The sequence below is a fragment of the Muscardinus avellanarius genome (assembly GCF_963383645.1).
Source record: "Muscardinus avellanarius genome assembly, chromosome: 20".
Lineage (NCBI taxonomy): Eukaryota > Metazoa > Chordata > Mammalia > Rodentia > Gliridae > Muscardinus > Muscardinus avellanarius.
In genome coordinates this window covers 16,364,562-16,379,520 of record NC_137806.1, presented here as the reverse complement: position 1 = coordinate 16,379,520, position 14,959 = coordinate 16,364,562, and the positions used below count along the sequence as shown (strand labels likewise).

At 44.9% G+C, this 14,959-nt stretch overlaps 1 protein-coding gene across 3 annotated transcripts in view; it reads right to left on the bottom strand.

Annotated features, from left to right (window-relative positions):
- Window positions 1-9,369: 9,369 nt before the first annotated feature.
- The window catches only part of RSU1 (Ras suppressor protein 1), a gene marked incomplete at both ends in the record, with an annotated part of 204,742 nt that continues 199,152 nt past the window's right edge, over window positions 9,370-14,959 (bottom strand). For all 3 annotated transcript variants that reach the window (XM_080717007.1, XM_080717008.1, XM_080717009.1), the window contains one exon: window positions 9,370-9,472. In XM_080717007.1, coding sequence (XP_080573133.1) covers window positions 9,370-9,472 — 103 coding nt within the window. The remainder of the gene's footprint in view (window positions 9,473-14,959) is intronic.

Here is a 14,959-nt window from a genome sequence, read left to right as displayed (position 1 = left end):
GTGGTTAAAACAATTGGATTGAATACTGCCTTCCAAAGCGGGCGTGGTGGTACACATTTGGAATCACGGTACTTGGGAGACTGAGACAAAGCTGCAGGTTTGAAGATGCTAGCCACTTGATGAGACCATATTTCCAAACAAAAAATAAAATACAACTGGGGGTATATAGCCCAGAGGTAGAAGGCCCCTGTGTTTTACCATAAGTATCACAAATAAACAAACAAATAAATATATAAATATGTAAATAATAAAAAGAGCTGGGGGTGGGGCTTGGAGGTAGAATGGCCCAGAATGCAATCCCCATTACTACACACACACACACACACACACACACACACACACACACACACACATATATATACTGCCTTCCTGGTTCTTGGTTTTCTACAGACTTCTTCACTTTGAATATGCCACCAACGCTATGGATTTAATGGCCACCGTTTTGCCATCTGAGGCCAGTTCAGTACAGATGGGAATTGTTGGCCTTGGTACTCACACAGCAAAGTGGCCTCAGAAGCTCATCATTCGGGTACGACTTTGCCAAACCCACCTAATGGAGCTCCGTGCCACTGGTCCAAAGTGGGTTTGAAGTGTCTACACAAGATCTTACGCATTCTCTGCTTTATTCTTCAATGAATTCCCTTTGCGTTCTTAATAAAATCCAAACTGCACAAGGCAGGTAGGAAAGCCCTGTGCTTGTTCCTCGATGCGTCTGTAATGTTAGGAACGGTACCTGGTCATTGAGTAGAAAGGTGTTTAATGAACGTTTGTTGAATGAACATTTGTTGAACAAAAGGTCAGTCAGCTTTTGTTGAATGAAAGGTCAGACCTTCTTCCTGCTGGAGAAATGTACTACGCTGCTGTTTTGCTTAAGAGTTTCAGCTTGGACATGGCTTCTCATCTGGTTACTGTCTGCCTCCTTCGGGTGAAACTTTATTGCCTCAGAGATTTTCAGAGATGTTTTGTCCCTCTTACTATTCTTTCTTACAGTACTAAATCCTCCCGTTTAAGAGGATTACCACATTTGCAATTACCTGGCTGCGTGAAAGTTAGTTTGGGGACGGTTTCTTCCATTAGACTATACTTCACACTCCAGGAAGGCCAGGGTTGTGGGTATTTTGTTTAAATTGCATACCACATAGTTAGGATAGTGTCTTTACAAAATAACTGCTCAATAAATATTTATTTAAAAATTGTAGGGGAAACCATTGGCATGTTAAAAACTAAAGTTTTATTTAATTACTTTTTCAAGATATTTCATTCACATAGGTGATTTTTTAAAAGGATATACAAGCGGAGCATGGTGATGCATACCTCTAATCCAAGTACTTGGGAGGCTGAGACAGGGAGGATCACAGGTTCGAAGCCAGCCTCAGCAACTAAGTGAGGCGACACCCTGTTTAAGAATAAAAAATAAATAAAAATAAAAAGGGACTAGGGTGTAGCTTTGAAGTAGAATGTCCCTGGGTTCTATCCCTAGTACAATAAACAAACAAACAAACAAACAATGCAAATAAGTCCCAGTTTCTCTCCATAGAGGCCACCATTGTTACTTCGCTTACAGAGCCTTCTTGTCATAATCTATGAATATATAAGCACATATTTAACATATATTCAACAAATATTCTTTTTTTGTGTGGTACTGGGGATTGAACCCAGAAACATTCTACTTCTGATCTATACCCCCAGCCCTATTTTATTTTTTATTTTTGAAACAGGGTCTCACTAAACTGCAGAGGGTCTTGCTAGGTTGCTGAGGCTGGCCATGAACTTGTGACCCTCCTGTCTCAGCCTCCCAAGTACTGGGATTATAAAGTGTGCGCCTCCATGCCTGACTTACAAACATTGTTTTAATAAACCAATTAATGAATTGTGCCTATTATTGCAAACCTGTTTTGAAAATCTTTCAGAGGGCACATAGATGGGAACTTCTCCTTCTGTTCATAAAACTGCATAAATTAAGCCTCTCCTAGGCAACAACAACAAAAATAATTTAGCCAACTCAGAAAAAAAAAAACTTTTTACATTGATTCTACTTGGTTTTTTTTTTTTTCTTTTTTTTTTTTGTACTGAGGATTTAACTCAGGGCCTTCTACCTCTGAGCTACATCCCAAGCCTTTTTTTTTTTTTTTAAATTATTTGAAATAGGGTCTTGCTAAGTTGCTGAGGTTGTCCACAAGCCTGGGATCCTCCTGTCTCAGCCTCCCAAGTCCTGGATTACAGGAGTGCAACACCACACTTGGCTTCCTTTTGTCTTTTCTTTTCTCTTTTTCTTTTCCTTTCTTGTAGTTTTGGATTAGAAAATAAATCTGAATACAGAATGTCACCCTATAAAGAAAAAGGAATTATTTAATGAGACAATCATTGAAGTTTTTCTTTCCCCTACAGATGTATTTCCATTCTTATTAGATTTTGCTGTAGCCACAGAAGTATCTGATAAAATAGGAATCACTTGAGTGCTTAACTGGGGAACCATGTCTGAGCCAGGCACGGGGTGCGGCCTCTCCCAAAGGCCCTCCTGGCATTCGTAGTCCAGGCACATACACTGGATCCAAGGAAGTTGACCACATACAGTCCTAGGCGCACCATCAATGCAATGAAAATTGTGCATGGATTTGAAGCTTGAATACCTTCAAATAAGGTCATTTTCTGAGTTCTGGGTGAACTTGAATCTTTGGGCCATACTATGCAACCCAGAACTACCCAAGCAGGTGACGTTTGATGTGTGTGTGTGTGTGTGTGTGTGTGTGTGTGCGTGTGTGTGTGTTATTAGGGATTGAACCCAGAAGCATTCTACCTCCAAGCTACATCCTCGGCGCTTAATAAAAATGTTTTGTTTTAAAATAGGGACTCACTAGATTGTAGAGAATCTTGATAAGTTATTGAGGTTGTCCCGGAGCCTGTACTCCTCCTGTCTCAGCCTCTCAAGAACTGGGATTAAATGCATGCACCACCTTGCCTGGGTGGCAGGTGACTTTTGATCAAGGAAAAACAAAGCCTGCACATAGCGACCATGCCCATCACTATGGCTCCCTCTGCAGCTCCCTCCCAGCCACCAGACCCCAGGATCATCATCTATGTCCTTCACGTACCTGCATGTAAACAACTACCCTCTCAGACTGATCTTAGATCAAGTGCCATCTTTATTGCCTTGCATTGGAATCTCTTCAATTACCCGTCCTAACCAACATCACCACCAATACGCTCCAGCACATTGGGGCTCCTAATTGGCTAGACAATCTCGAATCTACGACCCGATCTCCAGACAGAGCCTTTCTTAATGAAAACCTGATCGCATTGCTGCATTGTGCATGATAATTAAAGTAGCTCATTGTTAAAATCAAAATATAGCAAAGCAGCCCACACTCGCAGCGGGACTGTCGCCTGGTGTGGCAGGCATATTTTGGGTGGTACTCCGAAGGAGTTATGAATGGATTGTGTTTCTTCCTCTACTTTCAGCTGTTAGTCACTGGGAGTGCCTTCTTCTTGGGATAGGAGTGAGTTGGTTTTGCCAACGACACCTGCATACAAGAAATGGCAACTTCAAGGCAAATGTGGTGGTGCACGCCTTGCAGGAGGACTGCAGGTTTGAGGACAGCCTCAGCTACTTAGTGAGGAGCTCCATAACTTAGTGAGAACCTGTTTCAAAATAAAAAATAAAATAGGGCTGGGGGTGTAGTTCAGAGGTAGAATAACCCCGGGCTCCCCATCCCAGTACCACAAAAGAAGAAAGGAAATGGCAACTCCGGAGTGTGCTGGGCTGTGGCCATATCAGGAGGGAGGAGGCTCCAGAGACCAAGCTGGCCGTGCGCATTTGGAGAGTGGACTGCTTTCTGGGGTGGGCGAGCACGATTCGCAAGCTCAGGGAGCAGCGTGCAGTCAGCGCACAACTGATGGCTTGCTGGATTCTCACGTGAGGAACAGACACTTTCCCTAAGTGGCTGGTGATAGGCGATTCTAACTGAAGAACTTTTCTGCTAACATTTCATTCTTACTTGATGCCGATTCCTTGATTCACTCCCAATTCCTGGGTCTGCAAACCTATGAGAAGTAGGTTTGACTCTCAGAGGTATGACTGTTCTCGTCTGCATTTCCGTAGCTTTAACCTAAAGGCCTGATCATGGAACTTGGAGGAAAGATTTGTTTTCCTATGGTTTCAGGCTCAGTCCATGTGAGGCGAGGCCAGGGGCCATGGGTCTCAGGGCATGGTGGTGGAAGGCAATGAAAGAGAGGGAAAGGGAGAGAGGATGAGGGAGAGAGGGAGGGAGAAAGAAAGAGGGTGGGGGAGGGAAAGAGAGAACATACACGGGCTGTGGAGCCTCCTCACATCATGGAGGCTGAAAGAGAGAGAGAGAGGGAGAGAGGGAGAGAGGGAGAGGGAGAGGGAGAGGGAGAGGGAGAGGGAGAGGGAGAGGGAGAGAGGGAGAGGTAGAGAGAGAGAGAGAGAGAGAGAGAGAGAGAGAGAGAGAGAGAGCGAGCAGGGGGAGGAAAAACCAGATATAATTTCCAGAGCAGGACCTCCAGGAAACCACCTACAGCCACACTGCACAGATACCACCAAGGTAAATCCGTTACAAAGGGTTGATTCACTGCTGGAATCACAACCCTCATACCAACTCTAAACACCAAGTTATGAGCTCTTCAAGGGGCCATTCCATATCTAACCATAACACTCTTCATTAAGTTTCTAGACATGCCATTATACGATGTGGCCTCTCATTTATGAGCATTAGAAATATTCAGTGCATCATCCATTGTGAAGTAATGCATGAAGATGTTACTTCATGATCATCCATTCATGAAATAACATCTGAATATCAGGTTTTGGGTACCATGCTTGGTATGCAGACACCAGGATGATAAAATGTGGGTTTCTTTTCTATCTCTGCCTGAACTTCTCATGCCAGGTGAAAATTGCTGGAAAATGGAATCCATCCAAAGCCGATTTTCAGCTACTTCCGAAGGCACTGGTCTTCGGGCGGGTCATGACCAGGATTACCTGATTTGGTCAACACAGCTCTTAGGCAACAGAGAGAAGGTGCCACCTGTCCAAGCAGGGGCAACAGGGACACCAGAAATCAAAGGCCCATCATATATAAAGATGGGGTAATGTTTCACTAACTTGGTTTTCAGAATGCACTGGCTTAATTATGTTAGTTAAAGGAACATTTCCTGAGCTCAAAAGCAGAAGCTCCCATGTTATGATGGGAGGGAAGTTGACAGGCGGGAGGGGACAGAGTGGACTTGAGGGAGGGACATTTGCTCGAGAGTTGAATGTCCTCCCTTCACATCCTTATCCTGCCACCTGCTAGGTGCACCCTTGGGGAAATTCCTTAGTCTCTCTGAGGTCAGATTTCCTACCAAATGAAGATGACCACTGAGTGAGAAGGAAAGAAAACATAATTCATCCTGAATTAATTCCCTCTAATCAGATGGAGAATTCACCAATGCTAAGTGGTATCCAGGCAGCTTTTAGTGCCAAGAGTGAATGTGGTGTGACTTTAGGCCAGCTAAAGTGTTTCCTAGCATGGGTTCCCACGTCTGAAGGGCAAGGCAATCCTTAGTGAGCAGCCAGGCATGGTGGCACACACCTATGATCCTAGTACTTGGGAGGCTGAGACAGGAGGATCACAGGTTCAAGGACAGCCTTGGCAACATAGGAAGATGCTGCTTCAAACACTGCAAATAAAATAGAACTGGAGATGTAGCTCAGAGGTAGAATGCCTCTGGGTTCAATCCCTAGTATCACAAAAACAAACAAAACTTAGTGAGCAAATGATTCCATGGCGAAGCAGCCCTGTATACTCAGCTTTTCAGTTTCAAAAATTGTTATAGCTCTAAGCATTCTTGCAGAAAATAAACAAGAAAAATCTCTTGCTATGAACCTCTTTCCTCAACCTTCCACTTTTTCTACTGTTCCCTCTTAACTGAAAAAAAAATCAATAAATTCATGATCAACACAATGTCTAACTTCTAGCAAATGAGGAGGAGAAACACTTCTCTCCTAGACCTAAGAACCATTATTCAATTTACTGTTAAATAACTTGCTTTACCCATCTCACAGGTGTTTCAAAAGTCAAATGTGATTATGTGCATTAAAGTGTTTTGAATACCATCTCTGAGATAACTAGCCACATGGGAAAGACCAGTGTTTTACATAGAAAATGAGAAACTCTGGAAATAATCTGGAATGTTCCCTAAAGACCTGTGTGTTAAGACTTGTCACCAGCCTGTGGTACTTTTGGGAGGTGGTGGAATCTGTAGGAGGCGGGGCCTAGCAGGAGGAAGTGAGGTCACCAGGGCGTGGCCTTGGGGGCATATTGGTTCACCAGCCCCTTCCTGCCTCTTTGCTTCCTGGTCTCTTTAACACATGGTTCCACCATGCTGTACTGTGCTGTTGCAGGCCCCAGTGCAACTAACTAACCATAATAGACTGAAACTTCTCAAGCAGAGAGCCAAAATAAACTTTTCCTCCTTTTTTTGTGTGTGTGGTACTGAGGATGGAACCCAGGGGCATTCTACCTCTGAGCTACACCCCAGCCCTATTTTTATTCTTTATTTTGAAACAGAGTCTCACTGAGTTGCAAAGGCCTCACTAAGTAGCTGAGGCTGTCCTCGAACTGGGATCATCCTTTCTCAGCCTCCTGAATGCTGGGATTACAAGTGTGTGCAACCATGCCTGGTACTTTTCTTCCTTTTAAGCTGATTATCTCAGCTATTTTGTTACAGTGATGGAAAGCTAACCCAAGGACCCTGAGTGATGGTTCAGACATTGACAGTCAGAAAAAATGATTTCATCCTGCTTAGAAAGCTAGATTATCTTTGTTAAAAGGCTGCCTTCTGAATAGTACATTTTTTTGTTAAGATAACATAACCAAAAAACAGTACACAAAAAGATGTCAGAACCCATTTCAGTAACAAAAGAAAAAACCCATTTTATATTATACTTTAAATTCAATATATATATAATTCAATATATATATAAATTCAATATATATATACATATATATATTTCTGAATGAATATGCCAAAATATACCAATTTCATTTAGGAAAAAAATTTTTTAAAGATTTAAAAAAATTTTTTTAAAAGAATATCTTGTATATAACCCCCTTAGTGCTTGACACTGACTTAAAAATATCTGGACATTTTCCAATGTTATACATTGCTTATTTTTGCCTTGATTTGTATTTTTATTAACAGTGTGCCTCTATTGTTTTTAAAAAAAATATTTCTAGGTGGTATTTCTTCCCTGTGAGTTTACCTGTATTGCACACATTTCTATCTAGAGCATTCATCTTTTGAAAAATAAGTTTACTCATAAACCTTTAATATTGATATTACTAATGCTTTGTTACTAATTTTAGGTTAGGTCTTCCCAAACAACAATAATGAAAGCATTGTCTTTCCTCCCGCAATATGACGAGTTATAGAATCAAACAAAAAAAGTTTAGATTGAGGCAAACATTTCACCTACAAAAAATATCAACTCTACCCCCAAATAGGTGATGGCACCTGCAGATTCCTCTTCCACAGCAAAAAGTCTATCCAGAAGTTGAAATCCATAGTCCACTGTGATGGAAAACCTATATCCTAATGAATTCTGAGTCTTTGTTTGGTTTTGATTTTTTGTTTGTTTGTTTGTTTGTTTGTTTGTTTGTTGGCATGTGTGTGATACTAGGAATTGAACTCGGGGGTTCAATTTTTAATTTTGCATTTCTTTCATGGAAAGTTTCAGAGTTGTTTATAAGCAATAGTACTGGACAAACTTGGGAGTACACAGAAATGTGTATATGCTAAGATCAGCTACAGGTACCTCAGCCTTCTTCTTTTTTTTTTTTTTTTAAATTTTTGAAACAAGGTCTGCTAAGTTGCTGAAACTCCTCAAACCTGTGATCCTCTTAAGTACTGGGATTATAGGAGCGTACCACCATATATGACTGATTCTGGATTTTTATTTATTTGGTGTTTTTGGAGGGAGGTATCTCGGGGGATTGAATCCAGGAGTATTCTACCTCTGAGCTATACCTCCAGTCCCTATTTTAAAATTTTTGATTTGGAAACGGTCTAAGTTGCTGTCAGCCTTACAAAGTTGCTGAGCCTAGCTTCGAACCTGCACTCCTCTTGTTTCAACCTCCCAAGTACTCAGATGACAGGCGTGCGCCACCATGCCTGGCTGGGTTCTGAGTTATTAGCTGCAGTGGTCTGGGCCCGGGAGTTCACTGGGGCGCCTGACTAGAGAGGCGTGGCTGGGAGGGCTGGTCCCTCTCCGCCATCATCTGCACACACCTTTTGTCAGGAAGCGTTCAGGTTAGCGCCCAGCTTCTGCCTGCGCTGGTTTCCACAGGCGCTACTTGCTGTGAATGAGGAGGGCTGCCTGTCACAGATGTCACACAATGGGTTGTTTAATGACTCTCCCACCGCAGTTTCCACACCGGGTGTGGTGCGGATTGTGCCCGTTTATACAACTTCTTTGGCATGGAAGTCTCTTACAAGAATCTGCTTCCATACGAGCAGATTTCCTGCAGTGATGAAAAACAGACTCAAGCTTTTTCTCTCTGTTTCACAGCTCGCGTCGACCGCCACTGGCAGAAGCCACCACTTCTTCAGCGAAGGACTGCTGCTTTCCAAAATCCCTTGGCAGAGTCGCCCAGAGATTTGTTTTTCTCCTTCTTCCTAATTTAGAAATGGTCCTCAAAGGAAAAAAAAAAAAATACCGACAAATGGATGCAAGAAGAAACAAACTGATTTAATTTTTCAAAATTTCTTTCATGGAAAGTTTAAGAGTTGATCGCTTACAACCAATAAAATTAGACAAGGTAATTTTTGTGGAGTGTGGGGGGGGGGAGTAAACAAAAATGTGTATACCCTAAGAGCCGACTGTTCTTTATTCTAGTGGTAAGAAACATGTGATATAAATTCAAGATTTTATTAAAATCGCTTGTAAGTTAAATGCACATAATAGCCTGGAGGTGAAAGGAGACTTTTAATAAGGCAAATAATGAGTTAGCTGAATAAATGGAGAGAAGGAAGAGTGTTAACTGTGACATTCAAATGGTTATGTGATTTTAATTATTCTTTTGATAATAGCCACCTTGATGCCTATTCAGGGGCCTGAAGCCTGTGCCTACTCTGGGATTAGCAGCTGAATTAAAGCCTTGGTTCCTGCCTTTGGCAATTCTAAGGAAACAAATGGGAATGGTTTTAAGATCTTATAAAAACCTACCACCTACCAAAGGAATGTGAAAGGTAAGGTGGTTAGTACTAGAAAGAAAACGTGAATAGGAACATTTAAAAAAAAGCCGCACGTGCATTATATTTATTTGAGACCGAAGAATGAGAGAAGAGGCCACAGCCCATGCCGGCTTCTCATTTGTTCTTGGCTGCCAGCGGTTTCCGGCTGATCTTTTTCGATTTGTCATTGTTCTTCTTCGGGGGTTCTGGGTTGGCCTGCATGTGTCTGCCGTAGAGGCTGAAAAGAGAGAGGGGAACCATGAGAACAGTTTGCTAACACAAGTTTCAATGCACAGAGACCGAAATGGTCGCGTAATCTCCAGAAATACTCGGGAAGCCGAAGAAAATCAAAGATCACTGTTTTCTTTGGATTGTGTACTGTATTTAAGAACGCGAACCCATCTTACACTACCATGGTTAGATAGAGAATGCCCCCACCCGGCTCACCGGGGGCTCATATAGTTAAGTGTGCGGCTGTAATTGCATCAACTGATAAATCTGTAGATTTACGGGGTGGTAACCTCGGCTGGTGGGCTGTGGCTGGAGGGGGTGGGTCCCGGGGTTGTGGCCTTGGATCATGTTTGTATCTTTGGATCTCCTTGCTTTCCTGCTCTCTCTGCATCCGGCTTCTGCGATGTGAGGAGTATATCTCCTCAACCGAGAGCCAGTGTGCTCGTCCTGTCTCAGGCCCTGGCCTCACATGGACTGAACCCAGAATCTCAAAAAAAAAAAGGTTGAGTGGTCAGGCTTTTGAGCACAAGCATCCCGAGCTCTGGTGTTCAACTGCGGACAAGTCTCATGGCATGTGACGCTCACTGGGCAGGGTGGGAAGAGATGCTCAGGAGTGTGAGGGCAGGGGGATGCTCAGTGGGTCCTTCCAGATCAGAACTGCCAAGGCCGTCCGTGTTTTAAGTCGACAGTGACAAGAGCTGGGTTGAACTGAAGAGACAGAGTGTCTTTTGCACAAAGAGTGAGCCTCATGCTTGGCCTGATGGGGCTGGCTAACGTGACAGAGAGCAATGGTGTCCGTGTCCGTGCCAGCGGTTCCAGTGTGATTGATCGTACAGGGATGGCTACTGAATGTCAGTGCCACAGTAATAAGCGCCGCTGATTAAATGTTGACAAAGTGCCCTCCAATTACAGCGGATGGCATTCATTGGAGAGCGGAGCTGGTTTCATGGCCGAGACGATCTAGCCGAATGGCAGACAGTAATTAATCCATAATTTATGAGTGATTCTGATTAAACTTAATTAAAAGCTACCCTAAAATAAATATGGCTCAACCTCAACTCTCCTTATTGGTATAACTATGTCTCCAAGGGAGCCCTCCAGGGGTCTCAGCTCTCTAAGTCTCTGGGGAAAGGTATTTCCCAGCTGCAGGTTGCAGCTGCTGGGTACTGATGGGTGAGAGCCGGCAGAGCACCTAACCTCCTGTACCAGGTGCCTTGGTTCCGATGTCCATGAAAGGAATCAGCCATTCTATTTATTTTGTTTATTTGTGGTGCTGGGGATTGAATCTGGGGCATTTTGCCTCTGGGTTACATTTCAGCCCTATTTTTTTTTTTTTTTTTTAATCTGGAAACAGGGTCTCACAACATTGCTGAGAGCCTCACTAAGTTTCTTAACCTGATGAAGAATCCAGAATCCTCCTGTCTCAGCCTCCCAAATACTGGGATTACAGATGTACACTACCACATCTGGCTGAAGCAGACCCATTTTTGATGCTGGCATTCTCTGGTCATACATAGTGTAGCACTATTTAGTCCAGCCAATTGCCAGTTAGGAAAAGTTGGATACTAGGGTTTCGGTAGGTGCTGCTATAATAGTCTGTCTTCCATGGATTCACCTGAGTGTCTCCTTAGACGTGCTATGAGCTGGGTGTAGTGGTGCACACCTGTGATCCCAGTACTTGAGAGGCTGAGAAAGGAAGATAGCAGGTTTAAAACAGCCTTGGCAATTTAGCGAGACTCTCAGAACCCTAAGAAAGACTTTGTTTAAAAGCAAAAAATAAAAAGAGATAGGGATGTATGTAGCTCAGAGGCAGAATCCCTAGGATCACGCCCAAAGAGAAGTGCCACGAGCAGGTCCCACCAAGAGTGATACTAACGAGAGGCCTTTGCTCTCTTGGAGCGAATGTAGAGCTTGGAGCTTGAAGGAGAGATGTCTGAGCCAGAGGACATGCATCCAGCCAGGTGCTGGAAGGCCCACAGGTGAAGGGCAGGGCCAGCCTCTTACGTCAGGAAGGTACTCTACATGCCAGACAGGTAGCATGGGAGCCTGCAAGTGCGCTTTCGAGGTCTATAGCAATAAGGAGTCTAGAGAGCTTTGCGCTCTCCTCGCGAGCACTGACTCCATGCTCGGGGGCTGAGCGCTGCAGTGTGACATCCCCTGGAGGCCTCTGGTCTCTGAGGTCCTCTCACTTGGCACAAAGCAAAGGTCTGCTTCTGTTCTATGCATTTACACTGGCACCCAAGGTCTCAGTTACATGGCTTTCTTACAGCCCCAAGGATATTTCCTCAGCTTTCCAACCTTTTATCCCCAGAAAGGAAAAAGAAATAAATATGTTCTTGCTCAGACAATATCAAGATTTAAAGATTATAAAAACCCAGAAAAATCTGGATGTGGTGGTGCATGCCTGCAATACCATTACTTGGGAGGCTGAGATAGGAGGATTGCAGGTTTGAGGCTTACTAAGATCCTGTTTTAAAATAAAAATAAAGTAGGGCTGGTGGTGTAGCTCAGAGAGAAAGCCCTTGGGTTCAATTCCCAGCATCACAACAGACAAACAACACAGAACTCTTGAGTCCAGAGTTCATGCACCTGGAAACTCAGAAATACTTGGGTGCTAGGAAGGGGGTAGTAACAGCAGCAAGTGGTCATGGGAGGGAGAAGTAAGATCTGCTAAGGGCCGGCTCTGTACCACACCCTGAAACAGGCAACAGTCCCAGTCGACAAAGTGGGCTTCTCAGAAGGATGGGTGCTTGGCTGGCCCTGGGAAAGGAATTGAGGGAAGCCATTTCAGAAATGGGTGCAGAAGGGGTATGGTGCCTACCAGGGCTCCTCTCCCTAGACAGCAGCCTGGATGTTCAAATCTGAGTTCCGACTCTCATGGGCTGTTGGTTCTGGGCTAATGATCAGCAACTTCCCCTCCCCCTCGCTGTGCCTCGGTTTCTTCATGTGTAAAGTAAGGCTGTAATTTTCTGCCAGGAATCCCGGTGGTCCAGTAAGCCCAGCACGGTGGCAAGTCTATTGGACCGAGCCAGCAAACACTTTTGAAATACGTACAGGTCTGGGGTTATATTCAGAGTGATTAAATAATGATAATTATGATTGCCTTATTTCCTTAGGGCTGTTTCCTCTGAAAAAAATAGCATGGCATTTTTTTTTTTTTTAAATCAGCATGGAATCCCTAAATGCCTCTGGAAGAAAGGTTTTAATCCTCTTTGAAGAAAGCAACTAAGGCAGAGCTAAATGCATCGCCCCACTTCCTTGGTGAGTCACCTGGGGCTGGGTGACGCTGCTGTCCACTGCACGGTCCTTTAGCTGCTGTGGCGGTGTGGGCAGATGAGTCGGCTTTTTCCCGGGTAGCTGTTCCTGCCTAGAAGCAGGGCTGCGGCGGGGCAGTGACTACATACATCTCAGGATCCAAAGCCTTGGCTTCTAGCTCTGGCCGTACAGGTCATCAGCCACGGGGCCTCACGCTGGTAGGTAAGCATGACCCACAGATGGATGGCCACCGCCGAGGGCCACACCTTAATCCCTGAGGCCTGTGAATGTGCTCCCTGACATGGCAAAAGGTCTTAGGCTGAGAAGACAATCCTGGATCACGAGGTGGGCCAAGCCATCAAAGGGACCTTAAAGTAGAGGTAATCTCCAAATGTTCGGAAAGGCAAGAAGATAAGCTTTCAAGTCTGCAGAAGGATGCAAGGCTATGGCATGATTTCAGGTTTTCAGATGCCCAGGGCTGTAGGACAATACTTTTTTGTGTGTGTTTTTAACCACCACATTCTTTAGTTTGTAGTAATTTGTTACGGTAGTCATAAGGAACTGACATAGTCTCTGGGCCTGCCCCTGCAGGGCATCCGTGAGGATTGTGTTTCATTTATTCAGGCAATAGAGAAAGTTCCTGGGATCAAAGCTCACTGAGAACGAAGAAAAGTTAAAGAACCAAATTTTCAGGAAAGGCCAAGTGTTTTCCAAAGGAAAAATGGGGTGATGCCCCCAACAGATAAAGTGGGGTGGGCTGTGGGTTACTGGAGTGAGCTTCTGCAGTCCGGCACCTGGCCCTGAAGTGATTTAGGTGGGGAGGGTCTGAGCTGATTTGTGAGTTGGCTGGCAGTAGCTGGGGAGGTGGCTCTTGCAAGGTGCTTGCAGGCAAGCCTTGTCGTCTCTAGAAATATTTGGGCCTTGGTGAATCCAGCTTCTCTTGCTTGCCTGTTCTTCTCTGCCCCTGAACGGGGCAGCCAAGTATCCCCCAGACCCTGCTGGCTCTCTGTCACCTCCCAGACAGCATGTCCCCTCTCTCCACACTCTGCTCAGGTGCTGCCTGTCCCGTCAGGCAGGAGCCCACAGCACCTGCACCAGGATTCCCTGAGAACTGTCGTAGCTCCGCACCTGTGCCTTTACACTGCGCCCTGCTTGGTCCACAATCCAAGGTCACAGTCCAACGTCCTCTGAGAAAAGAAGATGAACTTTCCCAGCTACCTTGGAGGACTTGGGAACAGATTAAATTAGACGTGGATGCAATGGTGTCCTTGTGGGCACATAACAGATGTTTCAGAATGGTAGCTGCTGCCCTTAATCTCTTACGAAGCTCAGTGGTTCAGGCGACCTGGCCAGTTCCTTCCACTTCACAGACACAATCAGCACAGCCAGAGTGTGGCCTGGGGCACGCACTAGCGCCACATGCCCCCTGGGGTAGAGCCTCTCCTGGAAGGGATCTCCTGGGCTGTCAGCCTGCGGGTGTGGACAGAAAGCCTGGCACAGGCTCACCCACGGGGCTGCAGCTGTCAGTGGGTAAAGTGGTCCAAACAGAAAGTGGAGGGGACCTTTGGCAGAGAGTCCTAAAAAAGCTCATCTCTGCTGAAATCTGAGGTTTGTAGAGGATAATTGGGCGATGATTAAAGAGAGAGAAAAACCAACAAAGAGCACTTTGAAGCGACAGGAAAGGATCCATTACTCTCAGGGCTCTGATGAACGGGCTTCTGTTACCAAAGGAAGTCTCATAGGTGAGATGCCGAGGGCGCTCTCCGCTGAGGGAGATGAGTAAGCCAGGCCTGGTCAGGCTCACGGGGGTTCTCCATTCTCATCCGTGAAGGCTGGAGGCACAGATGGGAATGTGCCCTTCCCCGAGCCCCCAACTGAAGAACTCCCGCTGGAGACCTTGGCGGGAGGAGCCATTAGGAATGGATCTGCAGGCAGCCCAGGGCCCGGGCTGGTCACTACAGGCTTATTATTAAAACACACTGCAGAGACTGGCCACTTTAACTCCAGGCAACTGATCACTACTGCCTGCTGACATCTAAGACTACACAGCAAAAATTCCAGCCCACCATACGCAGAATCAATTTGGCAACAAAAATATTTATTAAGCAGTATGACATGCATGCTGTTATTTTTAATGCATGGCTTTTGATTAATATAGGCACCTTCAAATTTGGAAAAATCCATGAGTCTTATTATTATTATTATTATTTTTTTGGTGGTACTGGGGTTCCTGGAAGCC